This window comes from Astatotilapia calliptera, chromosome 6 (genome assembly GCF_964374335.1).
Source record: "Astatotilapia calliptera chromosome 6, fAstCal68.1, whole genome shotgun sequence".
Lineage (NCBI taxonomy): Eukaryota > Metazoa > Chordata > Actinopteri > Cichliformes > Cichlidae > Astatotilapia > Astatotilapia calliptera.
In genome coordinates, this window is record NC_137427.1 from 32,387,284 (window position 1) to 32,412,728 (window position 25,445).

General features: G+C 39.7%; 1 protein-coding gene and 1 long non-coding RNA gene across 4 annotated transcripts; one reads left to right on the plus strand and one right to left on the minus strand.

Annotated features, from left to right (window-relative positions):
• The first annotated feature begins 577 nt into the window (after positions 1 to 577).
• LOC145429526 (uncharacterized) lies at positions 578 to 3,189 on the plus strand. Its single transcript, XR_013909771.1, has 2 exons — positions 578 to 762; positions 2,223 to 3,189. It is a non-coding gene; the product is annotated as an uncharacterized LOC145429526 (long non-coding RNA).
• Positions 3,190 to 3,982: 793 nt separating this feature from the next.
• Positions 3,983 to 24,546, minus strand: LOC113024533 (lysophosphatidic acid receptor 2-like). Of its 3 annotated transcripts, none has more exons than XM_080303163.1 (6): positions 24,167 to 24,546; positions 12,927 to 13,393; positions 12,023 to 12,517; positions 9,834 to 10,093; positions 4,392 to 4,511; positions 3,983 to 4,262 (listed from the first exon to the last, which is right to left on the minus strand). In XM_080303163.1, exons 2-5 carry the CDS (start codon positions 13,171 to 13,173, stop codon positions 4,413 to 4,415), a joined length of 1,101 nt encoding a protein of 366 aa, XP_080159289.1. In that variant the 5' UTR covers positions 13,174 to 13,393; positions 24,167 to 24,546; the 3' UTR covers positions 3,983 to 4,262; positions 4,392 to 4,412. The 3 variants fall into 3 exon arrangements, with proteins under 3 accessions (XP_080159289.1, XP_026027493.1, XP_080159288.1); XM_026171708.2 differs by having other exon boundaries at positions 4,096 to 4,235; XM_080303162.1 differs by lacking the exon at positions 3,983 to 4,262 and having other exon boundaries at positions 4,318 to 4,511.
• Positions 24,547 to 25,445: the final 899 nt, after the last annotated feature.

Here is a 25,445-nt window from a genome sequence, read left to right on the forward strand (position 1 = left end):
AAAGCCATGCTGCAGCACAGCTTAAGTCTTAACACACAAAATCTCAAAGAATCTTCGTTTTATGGAAGCATTTCTCTTGCGGCATCCAGGAAACACAAGAAAACCGTTTAAGCTTGAATGTTTTAGAAAGCTTTTGCACTGTGTAAGAAACTGCAGGAGCTAGATCTCGTGTGAGCAAACATCATGCCCAGAAACCTGCAAACTGCATCAGGAATCTGGTTGAAATGAAACTGGGTGACTCTGAGATTTCTGAGCAGAGAGGATAAAGCCGAACAAGAGAGAGTGAGAATGTGAATGATTTATCTTCTGGATCAGCGAGCTTCCGTTTTATTTCAGTTCAAACCTTCTGTGACACAGGACCCAGGGTGAGGGGGTGCTTGACATTGTGCTCAGTTGTTGTTGAAGTTCATCCAAAAAGAAAAAAAAAACCCAAACAGAAAAGCACAAAGTTCAACATTGATCCACAGGGCACTCCGGTTAAATGTAAATGGACAGTTGTGTAAGTGCAAAACTGTAATCAGCAAACATACATGTCATATTCATAAGTGTCCATAATGGATTTTTAAGAGGGAGACATGCCTCTTTGACATAGCAGAAACACAAGCAGAGTCAGCTCTGGAGAATGTCACAGAACAGGTTGGTTCTTCCAGGTTTTTCTGTCTGTGTTTGGTGCATGATCACATGAAAAAAGCCCAGTCTTTGTCACAGTCAGGAGGACAGCGGTGTTATCTGATGTTGATTCTTAAGAGACTTTCCATAAGGGTAAGTGTTGTGTAAATGTTCGTTATAAGCAAGTCTCAGGTTTAAACTTGGCACAGACGACACAGAAAGTCATCCAAAACATTTGTTCGGTCTGACTGTGGAGAGCACTCGCGGTACGTAGACTTCATTACCCTGGCTTTCTGCCTGGAGGTTTTAGTATCAGATAATATAGTATGAAGAGGAACTGATCTTTGTTATACTTCTTTTACCTTTTGAAATATAAAAGTTGTCAGTTTTGATAACTCTTTCTGTTGTACTTCTACTACCAAAGCTACTTATTGTATGTGACAGTCATTGTTGCAAATAGCAGAGACTGAAGTGATAGTCCAGAGTGGAGTAACATTAGTTTGAACAGTGATACTATTTATATGTGCATTTTGAGTGAAACCTTAAACCCTAACCCTAAGTAAATGTGACAGGAAAGTGTAATCAACACATCTTCAATGTGTGGTTTCTGGTCTGTGAATAGTATGGTAATTTCCATATATGGCTTGTGAAATTACCATACTATTCATATAAATCACCAAACTAGAAATTTAAAAGCACACTATATTTCTGTATATCTACACCTATATAAATACCTATCTATATTTACACTGGTCAAAAAATTAAAGGAACACTTAGACATCAGATCTCAATTGTAAAAAAAATAATAATAAAATCTTCTGGATATCTATACTGATACGGACTGGATCATGTGTTATGAAGGAAAGGAAACTACAGAGGGCTGAAGTTAAAGATACTGAATATCAAAGTGGAAAAACTATGCAGGCTAGTCCACTCTACTGAAATTTACTTGCAGTAACTCAAATTTGTCTTGCCCTCACGTGCTTGTACACATGCCTTATAACATTGTAGCATGCACCCAATGAGACAACAGATGCACCCCCCCAGCTGGATCAGGGCATCACTTAGCTCCTGGACAGTCTGAGGTTCCACCTGGCTCCAATGGTGGAGCTGCCACTTATGGTATTTTATGGTAACTGCCAATCAGCTGTCACAGTGCTGGGCAGGAGCCCACTAGAGGATGTTGAGCCTTGTTGGGCGTCTTTACCTTAGATCACCATCATTAATTAACTTTCTCCTTGACTGAGAACTAAACTCTGTAATATAATCAAATTAACCAGATGAGTAGGTAATAATCAAATACAGCCCTTTTCTAAGACCTAACACTGAAATACATTTAACCACCATCAGCTTGGAATGACCCTGCTGATGTTTTCAAATTTTGCTTATCCCAAAACTCCAAATATACTTACACATTCTTACCTGGATGACTGCGCATGCATCAAGACACAGTTACACGTTAGGAGTTTTTATTTAAACAATCTTAAAATCTAGCTTTCAAATTGTTTAGGTATTATGTATGAGGTATATTTATAGCTGTGTTAAACTGTTGTAAAAAGCTGCCAGAACAAACTTGTGCGTTTGTGCTGATCACATTTTACTTCTTCCTGCAGGTCAGCAATGGGTGGCTCCTCCTCAAAAACAACCATCTTTTGGCCGAAGAAGAAGAAATCACCTCTGAAAAAGACCTGGAGTCAACTGAAGAGGGTGCTGCCTCATAAGAAACGCAAAAAGAACGCTCTGTCGCTGGACAAACTGAGTGTGAAAAAGTCGAGGAAGGACAAGCATTCCAAGAAGAAACCGTCACTGACAGCAAACAAGAAAGTGCCGACATTGCTGAAAGGACTCTCGATGGATTACACAAAGAAAGAGACGAGTCAAACTGGTTCACCGGGAAGGAAGGAGAAGGACAAAGGGGGGCTGGAAAGAGTTGGAGAGCAAATAAAAAAGAAACTTTCCAAGGATGAGAAGAAAGACATTACCAGTCAGACAGACACTGTTCCTCGATCTAAGGAAAATAAGGCAAATGATCCAACAAGTGAGGCAAAGGTGCCTAAAAAGAAACTCAATGAGATCATACGATCCATTCGTCCAGCTGCAAACAGATAACAACCGCCTCCAATCTGGAAGGAAGACGTGACAACTCTGTAAACAGGCCACAGTCAGCAAGATACACGTTTTTAATGGCATCACTCAGAGAGCAGATTATAATGGCAGAAAACATGTTACAGCCGTCAACGGTTCTTTTAAACATGTCAGTTTCTCCCAAAAATCAATATTAATCAGCTGCAATATTTTACTCAAAAGCTTTACTCACTTTACTCAGCAATAAAAACATTTGTGGATTATCATCCTGCTGACAAATGATGGGCTTCATCCCCCCGTAAATTACTACTGAATACTGTTACAATATCAACCATTACAATGTCATTGCAAATTTAAGTTGTATATTTCTATGACAAACATTGTAAGTGAACATTGTTTCCACTGAGCAGAGACAATTTACATTATGCAAACACAAGCAGCATGCAGTGAGTGGAAAAAAAAAAACTATAAATAAAAACAACAACTTGCATCTCATTCTTATATCACACTGGCTGTATATTAAAAAGAAACGCAACATTTGTAACCACATTTTTCACTGGCTGTAGATTTACAAGGCACGGCGCTCATTTTGACGAATAAAAGAAAACGAAAACTGTGCGTCATAACAGGCACGTATACCTTGAGGGATTTAAAAACAACAACAATCCATATAACATTTGTGACAGGAACACCATCTACAAATGTTAGCAAGAGAGAAAAAAAAAAAAAAAGGTGCTGCTGATTGGACAAAAAGTGTAAGAAACCCACTAAAATAGTTTTAAATCTTTGAACTAGTTTAAAAATATCAAACCTGATTAATCTATAACTTTAATGTTACTAAAATACTTATTAATGCCCTCAGAGTGGCCATTGGGCCCCTGTCTGAAACTATATCTGCATACACAACAGCTGACTGTTTACTCAAAATAACACAGGCCAATAAAATCCATCCTCCAGGACTTTACTGTTTACTTTTTAAATCAATCCACGTTATAAAAGTCGTGTTTCTAGTATTTTATTCACATTCTCTCTCTCTCACACACACACACACACACACACACACAGCTTTCTGGTCATGCAATTAAATAAACACCCCGGAATTTATTAAGGAGGACTTACTGCACTAGTGGTAACAACTTGGATCACATTAACTTAAGCTAAGAGTAGCCAGCAAACTACTCTTGTGTGGCTCATAACTAAAGCACAGAGCGCATTCTTTATGATTGCACATTTTCACACATTTATTCCACGGTCTGCTGTGTAGCTTTCCAGGTGTTGCTCTTCCATCACTGTTGTCACTGAGGGGAAAAAAAAACAAAAAAAAACAAACAAAAAAAACAACAAAAAACTGCCGAGTCACTCATGTCTCAACAGGAAACTCTCACGTGTGTCTCCCATGTTGTCCAAGTGATCCCAACAATGTGTACGCGTCTGTGCAGGGGAGGTGTTGATGGCGGGCTTGTGTTTAAATGAGAAGATCAAGCTGCTGTTATGAAGCTTCCAGCCAAAGAGTGTATCTCTTCTACCAGTAGCTGCAGAAACTGTAAACCCACAGCAGAGGTAAAACCCTTTATATAAAAAAAAAAAAAAAAGAAAAAAAAAAAAAAAAAATCTACATAATCCTTGAAGAACCAGCTCAAGGCTCATTTTTGTGTACATACACAGATAAGTTCACTTAGATATGTATGTGTGCATGCCTCGAAATTTCTCAGCTGGTCTCAGTTAATCAGACTTGCAGGGATGTCCTCTGAGCTGGCACGGATGAGAGGCGCCCCGTTGCTCCTCTCTTTCGCCTTGGGGATACGAGACTTACCATTCTAGAGACAAAGGTGGAGAAACAGACAAGAGTGTGAGAAACTGAAAATGAGGTCAAAGAACCAGGAGGGTGAAGGGTTTAAAAATTATTAACAAAAAAAAAATCATGACAATGATAAGAAATGGGGATTAGATGCAACGGGGAGAATGTGAAAAATAGAGAGGGGGGAGGTGGGTGGGTTAGTCATATGAAAACTAGCAAAAAATAAAAAATAAAACCCACAAACAAACAAGCAGTTAGAAAGAGATGAATTTCATGTTCATACCCAAAGGAGCGTTTCCACACGACCTGCCATGTTTCTAAATTGCAAATTTCAGCAGTTACCGCAAAGCAACAGACACACACACGACCAAACAAATTGCAGACGTACACAGATGGTGCATTTATTCTTATTAGTTGTAACAATGTACAAAATTTAAAACAAAACAAAAAAAGCCCAAAAATCACGTAAAAAACTTCCTGAATTGCTGGAACAACACCAAGGAAAAAACAAAAACAAAAAAGTACGCCTATAATATAACAATCGGTTAAAACTTTGATTCAATTAAAATCTAAATGACAAGAGGTATAATTAGGATATATATGTATAAACAGACACAATGCTGTGCTCTTTGAGAGCGCTTACAGTTAACGCGCTCTATTAAAGATGCAACTTCCTTTCAGTGGCCCAAATGCCTCTCTTTGATCTTTATGTCCCCCCCCCCAAAAAAAAACAAAGACAATGTTTCTGTGAATTATTTCTCACTCAAGAATGCATGTGCACACTAACAAGATAACACACTCCTTGCAGCACTTCCTCTGTACCGAGAATGTATTCTTTGAACACACATGCCAGAGTAACAAGTCAGAGGAAATGTGGCAAGAAGCATGACCCGCTAACCACCAACACACATCTGGACTGGTTTAAACACTACCACAACATGAGCTACAAAACACATGGATTAATGAAGTGCACGCAGGACACAGAAATGTTACGGTCAGCATAAACTAGAGTAATAGTTGCATCAGGCAACAGGATAATTCCAGGCATTTGGGTAATTACCAAATCTGTTTATAGCATAAGGCAGAGAGGTGATTTAACCTCACTGATTGGGATTTTGAGGAGCTATGTGAAGGTCACTCCTTGACCTTCGGTTAAAAAGTTGGCCTGGAAAATTTGGTGGCTGGATAAAAGTGCATATGCATGGAATTATATTTGTGGCCTTTATTCTACATGAATGATGGGACACAGTGTGAACACAGATGTTTTGCGCATACACAACCAAATTTTGAACAGGTTAAGACAGAACTGAAGGTTCAAACCGTAATTCTAAGCTTTGAAGTTTGCGATATCGAGCTTAAATATTAACGACGGCAAATCAGAAACCTAAATGGGAGGGTTAGGGTTAGGGCTAGGAGTTTCTTACTATGCAACAAACTTTGTGACGCAAAAATAAAGTCAGTGCCGAAGTGCCAAAAACTGCAGTTCTTCAAATGGACACTTGACGCCAATTCCAAGACAGTAAGTCCGCAAAGACTCCAAATTTAAATTTAAAAAAAAAAAAAAGTTGTGTTGGTGGACTTTTGAATGGAATAATCTAACAACTAGCATGACTTGCTGTGCAGTTAATTGCACCAATAGCCTGAAAGTCTGTCTAAAATCATTGTAGCAACTTAAAATCTATCAGAATACATGTTTGCCTGTTTTATTTTTCAATTTTGTTTTAGTGTCCATGTTTAACAGATGTTGAGACAGAATTTCAGCATGATCAACAATTATTAATATAATTTTTGGCACTCCTATAAGACATCCAGTCAAAGACGCTTATTTCAGCACTACTGACACACAGGAAAGCTTATACAGTAATGTCCCTACTGGTGGCAGTTAATTAGCATGCTAAGTGGCTAATAAAGTGGCTATTTACAAAATACTTTATTTTATTTTTTTTCACGGAATGATTGATTTATTTTGAACATGACTATGTTGACTATAACAACAAAATGCACTTTAAACAATAATGAGACAAAGAAAGGGTTGGTACAGACTTAAAGGTAAACTCATTTGATCCTACCTCAATATGCAATATACATGTATAATTACATACAATTATATAAGTCTACAAACAGATATCACGCATAAAAATCCTAATAATGATGAAGCTAAACGTTGGGTTTAATTGTGCCTGTCTGTAGAATAAATGAAATGTTTTGAATATTAAAAAAAAAAAAAAAAAAAAGGTCATGTATCTCATTTACAGTGACAGAGGTTTTTTTTCCTTTTTTTCCCCTTCACAAAATACTTTAAGTGTCAATTTGTGAATTATGTTTGCGTCTTAATTTTTGAATTTTGTTTTTACACAGAAAAACTGCCTACAGCACTGTGTAGCTATTTAGGTAAATCTTTAGTTTTCCCAACATTTTGTAGAGTCAACTGAACAAGGAACAAACTCAACATAACATTTTTGCAGCCCTGTTGTTTCTGTCTTTAGCTCGCATTCAAAAACTTTCATCGCTCTTTGGCTGTGTGCCTCTTTCTTCCCAGCTTCCACCCACTTGTCAACTCTTCAGCTCTTGACCTCCTCCATCAACAGCATCACACAGCAGTGTGTACTCTCTCAACACGTGCGGTACACATTCGAGCATGGGTTTAGATGTCGCACGTTTTCAGATTTAATACCAAAGTTAGCAAAGTCGGCTTACATTTGACAGTGAAACGGAAGGTAAATGCAAAGCAGTCGCAAACAAGACCCCACATAAATCATAGTTTAGTCTGATTTGGCCAGGTGCAACGCGCACACACAAAAGAAGTGGGGGATTTCTGAATGATGGTGACGAGTCTGCAGCTGTGAGCTGAACAGAAACAGAAAGGCCATTTGCTTTACCAGTTTCCACATTACTGACTGACACAGTCTGCCACAAATCCACACAGAGAATTTAGTGGCAGGATTAAAGTGTGAGAAACAAGAACTGAAAGAAGCACACAACCAACAGATCCTAGATTAAAAAATAATAATAATTAAAAAAAGAAACATTGTAGAATATCAAAGTTTAAGTTATGGAACATTTGACACAAAGTCACTGTGTTGAATGAGTTCTGTGTTTTGGACCTCTGTTGGAGGTTTTCTCTGAATGTGTTTTTTCTCACATCCTTACTAAAAGAAATTCTACAAGTGCAGTGTTTGTTTACGCCTCAATAAATGCTGTGATGTGACCAATCGCCATGAACTAAACCATCTCTTGGACCAGTCAACACTGATACTACAGCGCAACAAAAAAAGCACATTTGTTTACAATCGCTCAGACAGACAAGAACACAATAACTCACATGTATGCAAAGTGCACATTAACGCCGTGCTTGTGGCTTCTGGTGCACTTCTAAAGACTAATACAATTTTCACATAATACAACCATAGACAAGCTCTCAGCTGAATATATGAAAAAAGAAAAAACAGCACAAAGGCTTTGACTGGGGAAGTGAGCACTACAGTGAAGATACGTGATTTTTCCTAATAGAAACTTCCCCAAAATATGCACCAAAAAAAAAGAAAAAAAAAAAAAAAAAAGGAAAAAGTAAGCCACAACAACAATAATACTAATAATAATTAAAAAGTTATCTTTCCGCAACCCAAGTTCTCAGTATAACTGAGTGGAGACAGTAATGTGAAGCACTTTACAGACTATCCCTGCATGCTGCATTTACAGTTTTATGCAGCTGGCTCTGATCAAACTGCTTCTAACCTGTTGTTCAATTTTAACTGGAGGGAGATGTTGAGAGGTTCTGCAACATTTTACATATAAGTAATTAATTAACGAGTCTTTTCAGCTCTTTGCAGTAAGAAGCACTGAAGTGACAATAAGAATAAAAACAAACAAAAACATCGGACACCTAACTGATCAGCCAGCCTGCGCAAAGACTAGCTGTGTCTGCTCTTCCCTGATTTGTGTCGCATGTTGCCGATTTGCCAGGTCTCACTGACAGATGGATGAAACTACTGGATGCAGTGTGTAAACTGTGTGTATATAGACTGAAAACCTGGCACAAACTGGACTTTTTGCAGGCATGACATTCAGGAAATTAAACAACAAATATCTATCTATCTATCTATCTATATGGATATTAGGGGTGCAACGATACTCATATCGATATTGAACCGTTCGATACAGTGCTTTCGGTTCGGTACGCATATGTATCGAACAATACAAAATTTTTAATTTATTTTATCAACTTTTCTTCTTACGATACTGTCTGTGTTGGGAGCTCAGTGGATCTGCGTTCAACTATTCCGCCTAGGCTGCACTGTCGAGCGCAGATCCACTGAGCGCAGCGCAAGCTAGCAAGACAGAAGCTAAGCTCGTTGCAACATGGCAAATTGAACCTCCCCCACCCTCAGTCAGATCTGGCCTTTGGAACTATTTTGGTCTTCATGTGAAGTATGACCCTGAAGGTAAGCGCGTCATGGACAAAAGTAAAACAGTATGTCGGATGTGCCACGCAATGCTCAATTACATGGGTGGGAACTACTGCGTTAGTGCAGTTTGCGCCAGCCCCACACACGGGGCGATCCGCGGTAGCTCGTTAACGGAGATTTGCCGTGTTGTGGCGTTAACGTCATTCCAGTTCCCACTAGTGCTGACAGCACTAGTGGGAACAAAATTAATATGACCGCACATTTACGTCGACATCATCCTAGTGCAAAGACAAGTGGAAGCAGACAAAAACAACAAGCACGCATGCTACAAACTTTACCCGAATCATTTAGACAGCCGTTAGCACAGGATTCTCCTTATGGGGACCTGATATGTTTAATATGCTGCTGAGAATATAGCCCAGAAGAAGCGTATAGTATAGCTTTTATTTTGGAAAGAGCCATTTCTCTGTAATAAACTCTCTTTTTCCAAAGATGAGTGATTTCTCGATCAGATAGATTTATTATTTTATCCCTTTGTTGTTTCAGCAACATTAAATTTAAAAACTGTACGTTTGAGTTAAAATATACATTTAGAATTTTAATAAATGACAAATTAAAAAAGCATGAACATTTTTTTGTATTGAAAAAATATCGAACCGTGACACCAAAGTATCGAACCGAACCGTGAATTTTGTGTATCGTTGCACCCCTAATGGATATATAGATAGATAAAAAAAAACAAAAAAAACAAAACAACAACGAGCCACATTCAGCTACGCTGCTGTCGCACATCTCTCTCAAAATATTTAGATGGACAGATCATCTGACTACAGTCAGCATGATACCAAGTGGCCTAAAATCATAAACAGTCCTTAGAGCATGTGCTTGTTTTGATTGTGATTGCTGTCATTGATTCCATTGCTCTCGGACAGTACCTCTTGCTCCACGGTGTGAAATTTAACTTCAGAGAAGCCTCTGTTCTTGTGCCTCTGAGACCAGTTGCAGCACAGGATCTCCTTGAAGGTCCTCCTCATGTCTTGGTCCCTGAAGCAGTAGATGATGGGGTTGACGAAGGAGTTGCACTCTGCCAGCACCAGACAGTATTTCTCGGGGCCTAGCACCAAACTCCTGTCACAGTTCAGACCATCGAGCAGCAGCACAACCAGTGCGGGTGTCCAGCAGACCACAAAGCAGCCTACAGAGTCAGGGGGGAGAAAGAAATTCTTTACAACTCTGTTAATTTCTAAGGGTAGGGGGAAGCATATGAGGGAACACACACACCACACAGATTAGCCAGTTCAGTAGTCTGTTCTGTATAATATCTGCAGACTTTGGTAGCATGCTCAGCACTAATATATGCAAAACTACCAGCTGCAAAAACAGTTAAAGGATGTGAGACCACACACTCAGGTGCATAGTGGCTTTATGTGTCTCTCAGAATGATAAAATGAGGAAATGTCCTCACTGTCTTGATGATGTTGCTCGCAGGTACAAATTGTCAGCAGTGTCATGCAGGCAGAAACGAGCAGTTTTCTGTCATGCTAACAAAACTATGCAGCTCCCTGTCAGGACATGCTCTGGCTTTTCCTCAACTTCCTTACATGCCAGAGCAACTGAATCCTGGCTGCTGAGTGACGGGACAAACACTTGTGGGGTTTTTTTTGTTTGGTGTTTTCTTTTTTTTTCTTTTTTTTGGGGGGGGGGGGGGGGGTAAATTTGGAGGAATTTAATTGAAATCAAAATAAATCAGAATGAGACAGTGAGAGTAGAGCAGCAAAGGAGAAAGACTAGATTAGAAAATAAGAAGAAATCAGTACCAGGAAGAGAGGAGGTAATGTGTGTGTAAAGCCTATTTTTACAGGAACAGACAAGAAAAGAGACGAGCTTGCACGGGCCGAGAAGGCTGGCTGTGTTTGATCAAGATAAACGTTTCCCGGGAAACTTTATCCTCTGCAACTTTCTCCAACTAAACTTTCAGTAGAATTCAGTAGATGGCAATGGTTTGCACTGCGATCACTTAGTCACTTAAATTATGTACACTTAGTGTTCATAATTTTTATCATCAATAGAATTTCCAGGCACAGCCATGGTTGTCTCAGGATCTCATCTCTGCCTTTCACAGATGCTGTTGTGTTGGCCATCAGGTGGTGACCTTCAGCTTGCACTGTGATAGTTTGCAGTTGATTGCAAAGTGATCAGGATGAGAATCTACACCTCCAAATCTGAAGCCGTGGTTTTCATCCAGAAATAGTTTGAATGCTCACTCCAAGTTGCTACTTCAAGTATGTCAGTGTGTTGAGTGAAGCAGAGGACAGACTGGTGTCTACACTGTGACAGAGTTAAGCGTGAGAACAAACTGAACTGATTTACAGGTCAGTGATTTTCAGCCTCGTCCCTTGCACACAGAGATTTTTAATATTCGGGAGTGAATTAGCATCACATCATTTGGAATGTTTTGGTTGGTTGGTTGTGAGTCCTTCACAACAAATGTTCAGCACACACACACCCCATTATTTTCTCAAAAGTAATTCAATGTATTTATATAGCACCAAATCACAGTCACCTTCAAGGCGTTTCATTTCATATTGTAAGGTAGACACTCTACAATATATATTACGGTAATTACTTGCCAGAGAGCAGTCTAAAACTTGTTATTATTATTTTCATGTTAGTCCATAATGCATTCTCATAATTACCAGTTAACAATACAAACCTTAGGCTACAGTGCAATGCACTGACACAAATCCCTGTCCTAATGAGTACACATGTAAGAGCTTTCTTTTAGTGTTTTCACAAAATAAGCAACACAAAGAAAATCTGAAAACCAGTTCAAAGATATTTTAAAGTGATCTCCATGGTGATTCTACTGTAGAAACATGAACAGGTAGAAATGGAGGATGCAGCCCGACTGCTCATCGCTGCTTTTTTTACCTGTTCAAAAGCAGTGAACAGGTAACAGGAACCGGCCTGGCTGCCGTGCTGAGGTCGGCACACGCTTTATCATCATTTTGGGTTCTTCAAAAGCTTTTCTGTTAGCGTGATGTTTTTAAATGAAGCTAAAAACGCAAAGTTATCTCCCAAACATAACTATTTGACTTGATATGTATTGTGTGCACTCCCTTACCCAGGATCATGGAGACTGTCTTCATCAGGTTCATCATGGTTTCTCTCTGTCTTGTCGTCGAAGTGTGCTGTGACATCTGCCTGCCCTTGTGCCTCACATAAAGAAAGATCCGGGTATATACGGCCACCATGATGGAGAAGGTCATCAAGTTAAGAACGGCCCAGAATATCAGGAAGCTGCGGTGGTATAGCGGTGCCATGGTGGAGCATTCACTTAGATGGCACGTGCAGTTCCAACCCATTTGGGGAACGAGGCCCATGATTATTGCCACCAGCCAAATTAACAGCATGACTATGAAAACACGCCGAGTGCTCATGCTGCTGTGTAGCTGGACGTTGAAGATAGTCTGGTGGCGCTCCACAGCCACGAATAGGAGGTTGAGGACCGAGGCTGTCAGGCTGGTATTTATCAACCCCTGACGAGTAAACCACTGGTTCGGTGATAGCTTTATAGTCCAGGGACCAGTATGAAACATCATGTGGAGATACGCAAAACCTAGGAGGAGGAAAGTGAGGAGATCTTTTAAACAGAGGTAAACTATTTACACTGTTACATTCTGAGTAGAGTCTATCGTTGTTACCAGAGCAGGACAATGAACAATCTTTACATGAAATATGAGGATGTCAGAGACTCATCGCGGTAACATGCTATCGCTGTGATCAGTACAAACTTAGTTGAAATAGTCAGGAGTACTATTAAATCAAACTCAAAAGGTTGCCTGACTGTCCAAGAATCCCCAACTTGGCATTCATGGTTTGCGTTTAAGAGATCACTGTTGCTTTTCAATGGAAACAACTGTGAGAATGTGTTTCTATTTTGCTCTACTTTCTCTTTGTGAAGGGTTTTCTGTGAACTTAAGTTATTTCACAAATGGTTTTACAAAAATAAATGGAAAAAAATTTACCTGCAAAAAGGTCTGCCAAAGCCATATTACCCAACAAGTAGTAGATGGGAAAGTGAAACCGTCTGTTTTTGAAAATGGCCGCTACTACCAAAAAGTTGGAAAAAATAACAATGAAGCAAACAATCAAGCCCAGCGTGACAATAAGAACGTCACGCTTTTTCCATTGAGTATTAATGGCTTTTCCACTGTTGTTGTAGAAAAAGTCGATGGTCTCATTGTCATGGCAGGTACCGGTTATGTTACCCATCCTGAGGCGTGAGCGGGGTGTGGGATGAGAAAAACGTTGATGAGTAGAAAGAGTAGGGTGGTGTTGCAGACGCAGAGTAGAAGGAGGAGGATTAGGGCACCACTGACACTTGCCACATTGGGAGGTTTGGAGATCGGCATGCCATTAGCTGTGCAGGTGAGGACTGGAGTTATCCAGACGTCTGAAAGCCTGGGGACTTCTCTGGATGCACATCTACATTCTGGAGAAAAAGTAGTAAGTTTGAGCAAACATTAAATTATGCATAACAGTTCAAAATCAGTGATAAGCATTTATTAACAAACTACAGAAACTGGTCATAGTGAAATGATATCCAACATAGACAGCAAATATTTAACTTAAAATTTTTAGCATTTAGAGAATAAACATTTAAAATAATATAGTTTGACAAGATTAAGGTAAGAAGGAAGTAAAGCAATATTTGGATGACAAAATAACCAAGTATTTACCAGGTCTAAAGATGAGGTAAATACTAAGTAGACCTTATAACTTAAAGTCATGATTTGCCATTTTACTTTATTAGTCTCTCACATCACAGTGTAGGAATTTCTTTACATGGTTGTTTCAGTTCATTGCAGCTTGCAGGCAGTCATTTCCGCTCTCTTTAATTCCCGGTCAGGTTGAGGTCTGGACTTTGACTGAACCATTGCGACACCTCGATTCTTTTTTCCTTTTCCAACAAAAGTAACCGGCTGTGCTTGGGATCATTGTGCGGTTGCATCACTCAGTGCTGGCTGTCATATGACCTCACATTTGACTCTAGAATACTTTGGTATACTGATGAGTACGTGGTCAACTCGGGAACTGCAAGGTGTCCACATCTAAAAAAAAAAAATAAATCAACACAACTCCACCACCACCGCGTTTGAGCAAATACATGTTTGGTTTTTATCCATATGTGGTTCTGTGCATTATGGCCAAACTACTTTACTTTGGTCTGCTCTGCACAAAGGACAATTATAGATGTTAACAGGGGCATTTTACTATGGCTATAAATCAGACTATTACTGGAAAACAGTGACAAATATGTTTATCATGCAAAATAGCTGTGGCTTTTGTCCCTTGTAGCTTATCCCGGTGTTGCCGTCCATCACAGGTCAAGCTCAAATTACAGTCAGAACATCTATGCATTTGCGCTGTCTTAACAGAGTCAAACACCAGTGCGAACAAACCATTTCTAGACGCCCTTGTACAGAGATATACAGCACTATAGCGGTAAAAGCACTGGACTCCCCCCCCCCCAGGTTGGGGTTAAATCACCAGAAAAGCTTTTTGTATCTAGTGGCCAAACAAAATGTGATACCTAATATGGAATGAAAATTGTAAGGTATCAATAAATAATTCATTAAAATCACCTAAATAAACTAAACACCCCTACTGAGCGTTTAAAGAAAAGAAAACATCCTGCTTTTTGCCGTTATATTCTTTCACAGTGAAAAGGTAGGGCAGCAAGTTCAAACTGACTTTGCACCAATACAAATGAGCACTTTATTAACGCCACTAACCTTCATCAAATCTATGTACTGAAGGCAGCATCTAAATAGATTATCCTGACATGTGACGTTCCAATATTATCAAAAATACAGAGGCTCTTCTTCCTGTTAAACTAATGCAGACATGTTGACATGACTTATTACAATGCACTACAAAGCATGCACTCAGAGGCCAGTTTCCGAACACACACTTATTTTATAATCCTAGAAAGATAACGCTGTTCCCAAACAGGGCTAAGCTGCGATAATAAAGTTGACCCAGCCAACAAAGATAAAGCAGTATGCAAGATTTGCCCCCACGCAAGCTGTGGATAAACAGGTCACCTCCCCTTTCAGTCCTCTGATGCTTCAGTGTCGTGCTGCAGAAAATAAGTTTGAGTGCACAGCAACTATTTTCCTGTTCAATTGAACTGAAATCAATTTACATTATCAGAGAAGTAATTGCTGGAAGCGAGTCGCATCACTTTTTTGTTGTTGTTGTTCAGAACATCTCAGACTACGTGCACATCTAATCAGCTTTGTTGAAATACGTGAGTGGCATTTCTTGCATTAACTATCTGATTAATCAACTTATCTAACGCATCCTTAGCTACTGAGCCGTCTCCAGCACGTAAGCTTTAAGGTTAAGGTTTGAAGCCCCAACGAAAAGGTTGTTAGCTTTTTTTTGGCAAAAAATAGAAATAAGGATCTATACATTTACCACAGAATCACATCGTAAGTAACTTTGCCCTGTACAAGCCAGAAAACCTTGATTTGTAAGAAAAGCAACGTTATACACTACGTTCATATACTACGACTGAGTAACTCCTATCTGACATGTCACAACAAGAACAGGCAAGGCTTTAAATGATTGTAACTGAAACCAAACACAGCCCAGATCAAAACGCAGCCAACAACTGACTAATCCCTTATTTAGGGTAAACCTGTACATGCTGCACAGTGTGCTCTTATTGTTGAGTCAGCAGCACAACTTCGCACAGTCTCCACTCTCCTGTGAAACGCAGCACTGCACGACAACACCGCAGTGCCGTCAGTTCCAAGTTCAACTCTCCCAACAATGGAAACAGCAGAGCTGCTCCCTGCAGAAGAGACACACCTCACAATTACACAATCCAGCTATGTAACTCAATCTTAATCCAAACACACACACACACACACACACACACACACACACACACACACTTAGTGACCCGTTCTCCTACCAAGGATGTGTGGAAAGAAATGCCAAATTAAAAATGTGAGAAATGCAGCGGGAGTGCAAACGTCACAGGTTGGAAATGAAGTGATGGATGAGACCACTGCAGGAAAGAGGGTTCAATTTTTGATCGAGGCAACAAATTAAAACAGGTGAGGAAATTAAAAAAGAAAAAAAAAGCCTTTCCACATTCTATCCCTGTGGTGACAGAATGTGGAAGGATCCAAATGGTTAAAAGTAGTGAAACAGTGGTGTGCATGGGAATGTGTCTGAAACTCACCGAACAACATCACAAATTTGTGGCGAGCAACAGGAAGGTAAGAAGGATGCTATTTCCTTTATGAATGCAATACTACCTCGACTACATACGACCAGCAGCTGCAGCTTTAAAAAAAAATAAAAATAAAAAAGTTCTCATTGTTGGATTTGTGTTTTAAAGTCATACTTTAATTTTACCCATTGTACTAAGTGGACAAGTCCACTCCTTATTTTAAATGCATAATCACATTGGCCAACTCTGTAAAAGCCCAACATTAGTCTGCAATTGACATCGAAATGTTTACATGTGCATTGAGCCAAAGATATTAATAAAAAGACGAGCTCTTAAGTCATAATTAGATGTCCAACTGCCATTTAAGTTTCACCTGCAAACATACCTTGATTTCAGAAGGCACCTTGAGCACTACGGCTGACAGTTCTGCGAATTTGTATTTTCCTATTTCAAAAAAGCACAAAACCACAACGCTTCAGTGCAAAGTGCATCTTAAGCTGCACTAAGCAGCTGCTGTCACATGATGTGCCACAACTGAAGTGCTCATCGCATTTTCTACACCGTTTTAGGCACAACAGACATGCTGCTATGTGACCAAGGTTATACAGAGGACACACAAAGTAAGTGACTAGTCAGTGAGAAGTTACTGAATAGTCTGCCTCAAGTTGGCGAGAGTGAATATCTGGTAGACAAATAATAAAAATAAAAAACTTGCTGCCTAAAAGGAAACTGACAGCATTTTCAGAATTAGGTAACTAAAAAAATACCACTAAGTTGATAATACTTCTGTACTGTAAAAGTGAAGCTAAAGGCACACTGCTAATGCTCACCAACAAATCGTGTTGTCTCATCTGATGTAAAGTGTAAAAATAAGATTTAACACTTTTTTGTATGTAGGACAGTTTAATGGCCAGACTTTTTGTGTCATTTCCCAAAATATCAAACTGATGCACTAATAAGAGCTTGCTACTCACACAAATTGAGAAATAATAGTAAATCTGTTGCAGCAACTCTGGTCTAGGTTGTAGACGGGTACATAAAGGTTAGCTCAACACAATGTTAGCTGGCTCAGCAAAGTCTAAAACCCTCATTGGAGATAACATGCAACGGCGGATATCAACTTCATCTTATAAGCTGGGCTTTCCTCTTCAGACTGTCTGCATGTTCAAATTAAAAAAAAAAAGTTATCAGATGATGGGAAAATGGTGATAATAGAAATGTTGAAATTTACCGGAAACTGCAACACTGTCATATCTTGTAAGACAGGAAGTTAATGCTGCAAAATATTACTTAGATTTGTTAAAAATATAAACATTTTAAAACTGGTCATTTTACTGTAGCATGAATGCTCAGTGCTGGTTGTTTCAAAAGCTGCTGACTGCACATTAGACGGCTGAAACATCAAACAGAATACAGGGAGTGCAGAATTATTAGGCAAATGAGTATTTTGTCCACATCATCATCTTCATGCATGTTGTCTTACTCCAAGCTGTATAGGCTCGAAAGCCTACTACCAATTAAGCATATTAGGTGATGTGCATCTCTGTAATGAGAAGGGGTGTGGTCTAATAACATCAACACCCTATATCAGGTATGCATAATTATTAGGCAACGTCCTTTCCTTTGGCAAAATGGGTCAAAAGAAGGACTTGACAGGCTCAGAAAAGTCAAAAATAGTGAGATATCTTGCAGAGGGATGCAGCAGTCTCAAAATTGCAAAGCTTCTGAAGCGTGATCATCGAACAATCAAGCGTTTCATTCAAAATAGTCAACAGGGTCGCAAGAAGCGTGTGGAAAAACCAAGGCGCAAAATAACTGCCCATGAACTGAGAAAAGTCAAGCGTGCAGCTGCCAAGATGCCACTTGCCACCAGTTTGGCCATATTTCAGAGCTGCAACATCACTGGAGTGCCCAAAAGCACAAGGTGTGCAATACTCAGAGACATGGCCAAGGTAAGAAAGGCTGAAAGACGACCACCACTGAACAAGACACACAACCTGAAACGTCAAGACTGGGCCAAGAAATATCTCAAGACTGGTTTTTCTAAGGTTTTATGGACTGATGAAATGAGAGTGAGTCTTGATGGGCCAGATGGATGGGCCCGTGGCTGGATTGGTAAAGGGCAGAGAGCTCCAGTCCGACTCAGACGCCAGCAAGGTGGAGGTGGAGTACTGGTTTGGGCTGGTATCATCAAAGATGAGCTTGTGGGGCCTTTTCGGGTTGAGGATGGAGTCAAGCTCAACTCCCAGTCCTACTGCCAGTTTCTGGAAGACACCTTCTTCAAGCAGCGGTACAGGAAGAAGTCTGCATCCTTCAAGAAAAACATGATTTTCATGCAGGACAATGCTCCATCACACGCGTCCAAGTACTCCACAGCGTGGCTGGCAAGAAAGGGTATAAAAGAAGAAAAACTAATGACATGGCCTCCTTGTTCACCTGATCTGAACCCCATTGAGAACCTGTGGTCCATCATCAAATGTGAGATTTACAAGGAGGGAAAACAGTACACCTCTCTGAACAGTGTGTGGGAGGCTGTGGTTGCTGCTGCAATGTTGATGGTGAACAGATCAAAACACTGACAGAATCCATGGATGGCAGGCTTTTGAGTGTCCTTGCAAAGAAAGGTGGCTATATTGGTCGCTGATTGGTTTTTGTTTTGTTTTTGAATGTCAGAAATGTATATTTGTGAATGTGGAGATGTTATATTGGTTTCACTGGTAAAAATAAATAATTGAAATGGGTATATATTTGTTTTTTGTTAAGTTGCCTAATAATTATGCACAGTAATAGTCACCTGCACACACAGATATCCCCCTAAAATAGCTAAAACTAAAAACAAACTAAAAACTACTTCCACAAACATTCAGCTTTGATATTAATGAGTTTTTTGGGTTCATTGAGAACATGGTTGTTGTTCAATAATAAAATTATTCCTCAAAAATACAACTTGCCTAACAATTCTGCACTCCCTGTACATTTAAAAAGTAAGTGTTACTATCCCGCAGTCTAATAACGGACATGTGACAATGGCTTTAGCGTGGTTGGCCGATTGGCATAATTTTTGAGTCATCAACCATTAGAGTATAATTCAAATGTTACTCAACAAAACTGCCAATGAAAACAGTACGTTTCTCAAAAATAAAAAACTTAAAATGCACTGTTCCAAATTATTACGCACAGAGTTTTGAAACATTTTATAGGTTGTAGAGAACTGAAAATGGTCATTTGTTGAATTTGCAGCATTAGTAGATCAATTTTACTGAAATCAAAAGCTATTTCAATCAAAAACATCTTAAGAGGTCAAGTTATATATTAACATAGGACCCCTTATTTGATAGCAGTTTTACAATTCTTGCATCCATGGAACTTGCAAGTTTTTGGAAAGTTTCTACTTGAATGTCTTTGCAGGATGTCAGAATAGCCTCCCAGAGCTGCTGTTTGGATGTGAACTGCATCCCACACTCAATTTTTTTTTTTTTGAGGATGCTCCAAAGGTTCTCAATAGGGTTGAGTTCAGGGAAGACTGGGGGTCACACCATGAGCTTCTCTCTTTTTATGCCGATAGCAGCCAATGATGCAGAGGTATTCCTTGTAGCATAAGATGGTGCATTGTCTTGCATGAAGATGGTTTTGTTGCAGAAGGCACAGTTCTTCTCTTTCTACCATGGAAGAAAGTGGTCAGTCAGAAACTCCACATACTTTGCAGAGGTCATTTTCACACCTTCAGGGACCCAAAAGGGGCCGACCAGCTCTCTCCCTGTGATTCCGGCTCAAAACACTCCACCACCTCCTTGCTGACGTTGCAGCCTTGTTGAGACATGGTGGCCGTCCACCAACCATCCACCACTGCATCCATCTGGACCATCCAGGGTTGCACTGCACTCATCAGTGAACAAGACTGTTTGAAAACTAGTCTTCTTGTAGTTCGAGGCCCACTGCAGCTGTTTCAGCTTGTGAGCATTGGTTAGGGGTGGCCAAATATAAGGTTTATGCACAACTGCAAGTCTCTGGAGGATCCTACACCTTGATGTTCGCAGGGCTCCAGAGGCACCAGCAGCTTCAAATATGCGTTTGCTGCTTTGTAACGGCCTTTTAGCAGCTGCTCTCTTAATCTGACGTATTTGTCTGGCAGAAACCTTCATGATTGTCGCTTTATCTGCACGAATCCATGTGTGTTCTGACTCAGCCAAAAATCTCTGAACATTATGGTGATCACACTTAAGTTTTTGTGAAATATCCTTTTTCTTTCCTATATTGCTTGAAAATGGTGGTCTGCTTAATAATGTGGAACATCCTTCTTTAGTAGTTTTTCCTTTAATTGGGCTCACCTGGCAAACTAATAATCATAGGTGTCCGAGATTGATTTCAATCATCCAAAGAGCTCTGAGACATGATTCCATCCATGGGTTTATTTGAACAACAACGTATTTAATCTTTATGACACTTAAACACAATTTGCATTATAATTTGGAACGTGGTGTAAAGGTGAACACTGCAGTCAGCTAACGATCAAAGCAATAACAAGAAGGTTCTTGTTCCTAGTGTTAGCCAGCAACCTCCAGCAACTACTTGACAACCGGTCAGGGAATACATATTTTCCCATGTGGTCATTAAGACTTTAAAAAAAAAAAAAAAAAAACCATTTTAAAATATATACTCAGTAATGGTACTCATTCACACGTGACTACTTTTGTCCTTTTATGTCAAACTTCTGGACGAATGTTCAAGAATGTAAAAATTAGGGGTGGGAATTTAATGCGTTAATTGTGATTCATTTGAAAAAACATTGTGTGAAAAAAAATTAACATATTTAATCGCACTTTACATTTCAAGCAAAGGGGAACTTTTGTTAATGCATGATTTCCTGGTATACCGATTACAGTGACACACACAGCTACAAAAAACCCCCCCCAAAAAAACCCCAGCAGAATCAGAAGAAAGCGTGTTGCTAGGACTGAACGAAGGCAAATTTCATTTCTACAGTCTATCCAACAGAAGCCTTGATAAAAGCGTGGTTTTGTGCAAACAGTTTGCATAGCACTGAAGCACTTTAACTTTATGGCACCATCTAAATGCAGCACAGAAACTGTGGGAGCTGTTAGAGTTAGCAGTTTGAGTACCAACAAAAGTTGTCGGCAGGCCAAACTTGATGAAATGACTGGCTTCAGGACCAAAATTACTAAGTCAACATCAGACAAACTTACAAATTCTCTTGACTGTAGACTAGTATCAGTGGTAGAAGACAGGGGGTTAGAAAGTGTGCTACTGATTCAGATGAGCCCTGTGTTCCAGTCGAGCAGGGACCTACCCACAGATGTCAGTCCTGGTCTGCAAGTATTTGGTTAGTCCTGCCACTTCTGTCCCATGGGAGAGACTGTTCTCACTTGCAAAATACATAGTAACAAAAAAGAGAGATCTGCCTTGAGCTCTGAAAATGTGAACAGGCTAGTTTGTCTAAATAACTGGCTGAAAGAGACAGACAATAAATAAGCATGGAGGTATTGTGAGTCCAATGAGTTTGTTGTTTTTTTGCACTAAAGTGTTTGATGATCACTGTTTTAGCTTAATTTACAAAAGAATGCTGGCTAAGGTTACTCGGAGTTTAAAGGTGAAGCTGGTCAAATAACCTTTTGTTTCTGCCTTTAAGAAAATAAAAATGCACTTTATGTTGAAATTTTTATTATTATTATTATTATTATTACATAAAGATAATACAATTATCTGATAAACACTACAAAAATAAAGTATTATTACAGGCTCACTCTAAAGACCAAAAGTAAAACTTGGTCAGCTTAAGTCGAGCTTAAGCTGTAACAGCAGCTACAGTTCTGAACACACACCGAAAATCGTTAGGCATACGAGTACGTATGCCTAACAAATACTTGACATGTGAAAAGGAGAAAGAAGCTGATGTTAGGAAGTTGTGGGTTACAGTCTCATACCCTCCCCCTCCATTCACACATACATTTAGCAGTTTCCCCTTCCCACATTTTCTGTTGTCTTAGTGGGTTTACAACTGATACTTGTGACCTGAACACACAAGTTCACGACAACAAACCAGCTTGCATTAGAACAAAGACCAACCAACTGTCACCACCGGCTAACATTCAATTACAGCATTTCCTGCACGCCTAATTAAGACTTTTGCGCATTCCTCTAAACTTGACCACTGTGTGTGTGTGTGTGTGTGTGTGTGTGTGTGTGTGTGTGTGTGTGTGTGTGTGTGTGTGCGCGCGCGCGCGCAGCCTGTGAGTTTTCATGCATCGTGTGTCTGTGTTTGTGCGTGAAAGGACTCGACGGGATCAGTAAACACCGGTTTGAATGGAAACTGGTCATTACCAGGGGAGCCACACCCAAGGCCTTTTCTCCCTCCTCCCCTCAGTGTTGCTCTCTTTCTCCCTAAAGAAAGAGTCTTAGCTTATTGACTTCAGCCAGCCTTTCTTTAGAATAGGAAACAGTACTAGGAAATGCATGCACCCCCACAATAGCTGAAACCAATACGACGGTGTAGGCAGACACAATTGATTGTGTTTGTGACCTCTGATTCCAGGTAAAACTGAGATTGTACTTCTCTCCACAGGACCCCCTCTCTTCTACTGTGAAGTATTGACACCACTCACCATGTGTCACCTATATGGAGATTACCTTTAGCACTTTAATCACCCAGACACACGCACAGACAGCTGCTTGTTTCTCCTGATATGACTGATCCAGTCTTTGTTTCACTTTTAAAACTTAAGCTGTTTTTAACCCCCCCTTAACCCTTGTTTTTCTTTAAATCTTCATTCCCATAATTAGCATTTCCTGTAATCTTATTTTTGTTTGTTTTTAAAGCCCAAGTGAATATCTTGTAATAAAGACAGAGGACATGCACTGCTGATATGCATAAATAGTGAGACTGGATCAGGAATGTCATTTAAAATGTATATACAAGTTTGAGGTGGTGTGTGTTTACTGCATGTTTAAGACTGGGATTCAATAGGTTTGTTTCTTTTGGTGTTTTCTTTTTAACTTGTGAAAAACATGCTTTCGATGCAGTGATCATTAGCATGTCATGTCAATTCAAACCTCAGCTGACAGGCCAGGTGTAATAAAGTGCTTGAGTAGAGTAGAAAAGCACTATACAAGAACCAGTCCGTTTAACATTCACAAAATAAGGTTTGTCCTGTCACATCTTTCATATGAACACTGACACAGCCGTTCAAACTCAGTACAAAAACAAATCAGTGCTTTTTCTATACCTCTGAATTGAATAATGTGAACAGCCCTCCCTCCAAAATAACTTAGTCAAACTAAACAGGAAAAAAAAGAAAGGTTTAATACTTTCTGACACCTTGTTAGAGTGTACAAATGAGCGATGGATCAGAAAATAAGCAGACCAGAGATGTTAACTTTATGGTGGTTTATGAAGAGGCACAGATACAGTTTTACTTTGTCTCAGTACTCGGGTCCTGAAGTGAAGCTTTTCGTATGCAGATTTGCTGCTTTCGCTTTTTGGGACTTACTGTAAACTCAACACTAACTCTGTGAAGTGAACACGCCGTAACACTGTGTCCACAGACGGAACAGTTTAACTTTATTGCAGGGCTGATTTCCTGTAGGCGACACCTGTGCTGTAAATGTGCGTTTGGCGTTTTCTTTCCTTTTCTATTTGCATATGCAGTGTGCTGTGTAGATATCCGGGAAAATAAAGGCAGAGGGAAGAAAAATGGTTGTTTTACTTTGGAAGAAAGTTAACACTGCCCTCGTAGTAAGCGTGGCAAAACTGCTTAGCTGCATTAAAAAGAAAAAAGGGAACGGCTGCTTCTCCGTAAGGTAATGAGCTCCAGACTCCTTCCGCGCAGATACCTTCGCACGCTCACGGGAGTCGCGACCTCCGCACGGAGGAAACAATGAAGCACCGTACAAACATTTCTCTTCTCCCCGGGCGCGCATTTCAAACTCGTCGCCCTCCGCTGAATTTTTTTTAATACAGAAGAAGTGTGAATGTGGAGCGGGAGACGAGTTTGAACTCACCTTTAGTCGTCTGTGAACGCCTCCAGCAGGTATAGTTATCCAGGTTAGATCTTTGCTTGTTTTCGCACCTGAGAACTCCTCCCCAGCTCACAAAGCAAAAGTGAAAAAAAAGGAAAAACCCCACAAAAACAAAGGGCCGAAAAAACTACTATGATATGGGTTTTTTTCTGTTTCTATCGAGGCTCAAATCCACCTTTTACTTTTGAGTCTCACAAAGTTAAATACGCTCGGTCTTCTGCGTCATCTTTACTCGAACTTTTGTTTCGCTTCCGGTGGGCTTAGCATTTGTTACCTGTGCGCAGTAACTCTGTCCCAGGAGGCGTACACAAGGCGCGGCAGCCGCTCCCTCGTTTGTTCCAACTCGTTCTACTAAACGAGCAGCTTGGAGCTTTTTGGTCGTTCCTTCTGCCAACCTGCGCGTTTTTGGTATCCACCCTGTTTGGCTGGCGGTGGGGCATGTCAGCCAATGAGAGCGGAGCGTCAGAGTGATTGACAGAGTGGGCAAGGACGCTACTCAGGCGGCAGATAAAAACCAGGGATGTGGAGCTAATTTTACATCATAATACCCGAGATATCTTCATGTAAGAAAAACAACTGCAATGTGTAAAATTACACAAGTTCAGGTAGCTTGTTCATAATGTTTTTTCTATAGTGGAACATTTGCAGAAACGTTTCTGGCATAATTAATCAATAGAAAAACCTGTGAAACGTACGACAGAAACAGTTAAAAGTTTAAATTCTATTCCCTCTTTCACATTAATAATAATAATAATAATAATAATAATAATAATAATAAAAGCAAAGCTTTTCAGTGGGCCACATTGTAGTCTCTGCTGAGCTGATTTTGGCACCTGGGCCTTATGTTTGACACCCCTGATATAAACTAAAGTAGCAGGTGAACTGTAAATGATCACGTGGTTTGTAGTGAGCTTTAAGGCTGGATGTGTCTGTCACGTCTGATGTATTGTAGTAGTAAAGGCTCAAAGTAATCAAAGCTGTGTAAACCTCAGTCAATCTTTGCAACCAAGACAGCTGAGTTCCTCTGATTTTTTTTCTTCCTTTGTGAATTAGTTTATTATTTTTGATCTTTCTCAATTACTTTGTTGATCAGTTTCAATTCAGTTTTTTTTTCATTTGTTCCAACAGGACAAAATGCACACTGTGAAAGAGAGCCAGAGATTAATAATAACTAATGATTACACGCTTAATGATTAACTAATGATATTATATGTATATAATTTTAGAATGTTTAAGCATGTTTAAGCATGTTATAAGAATA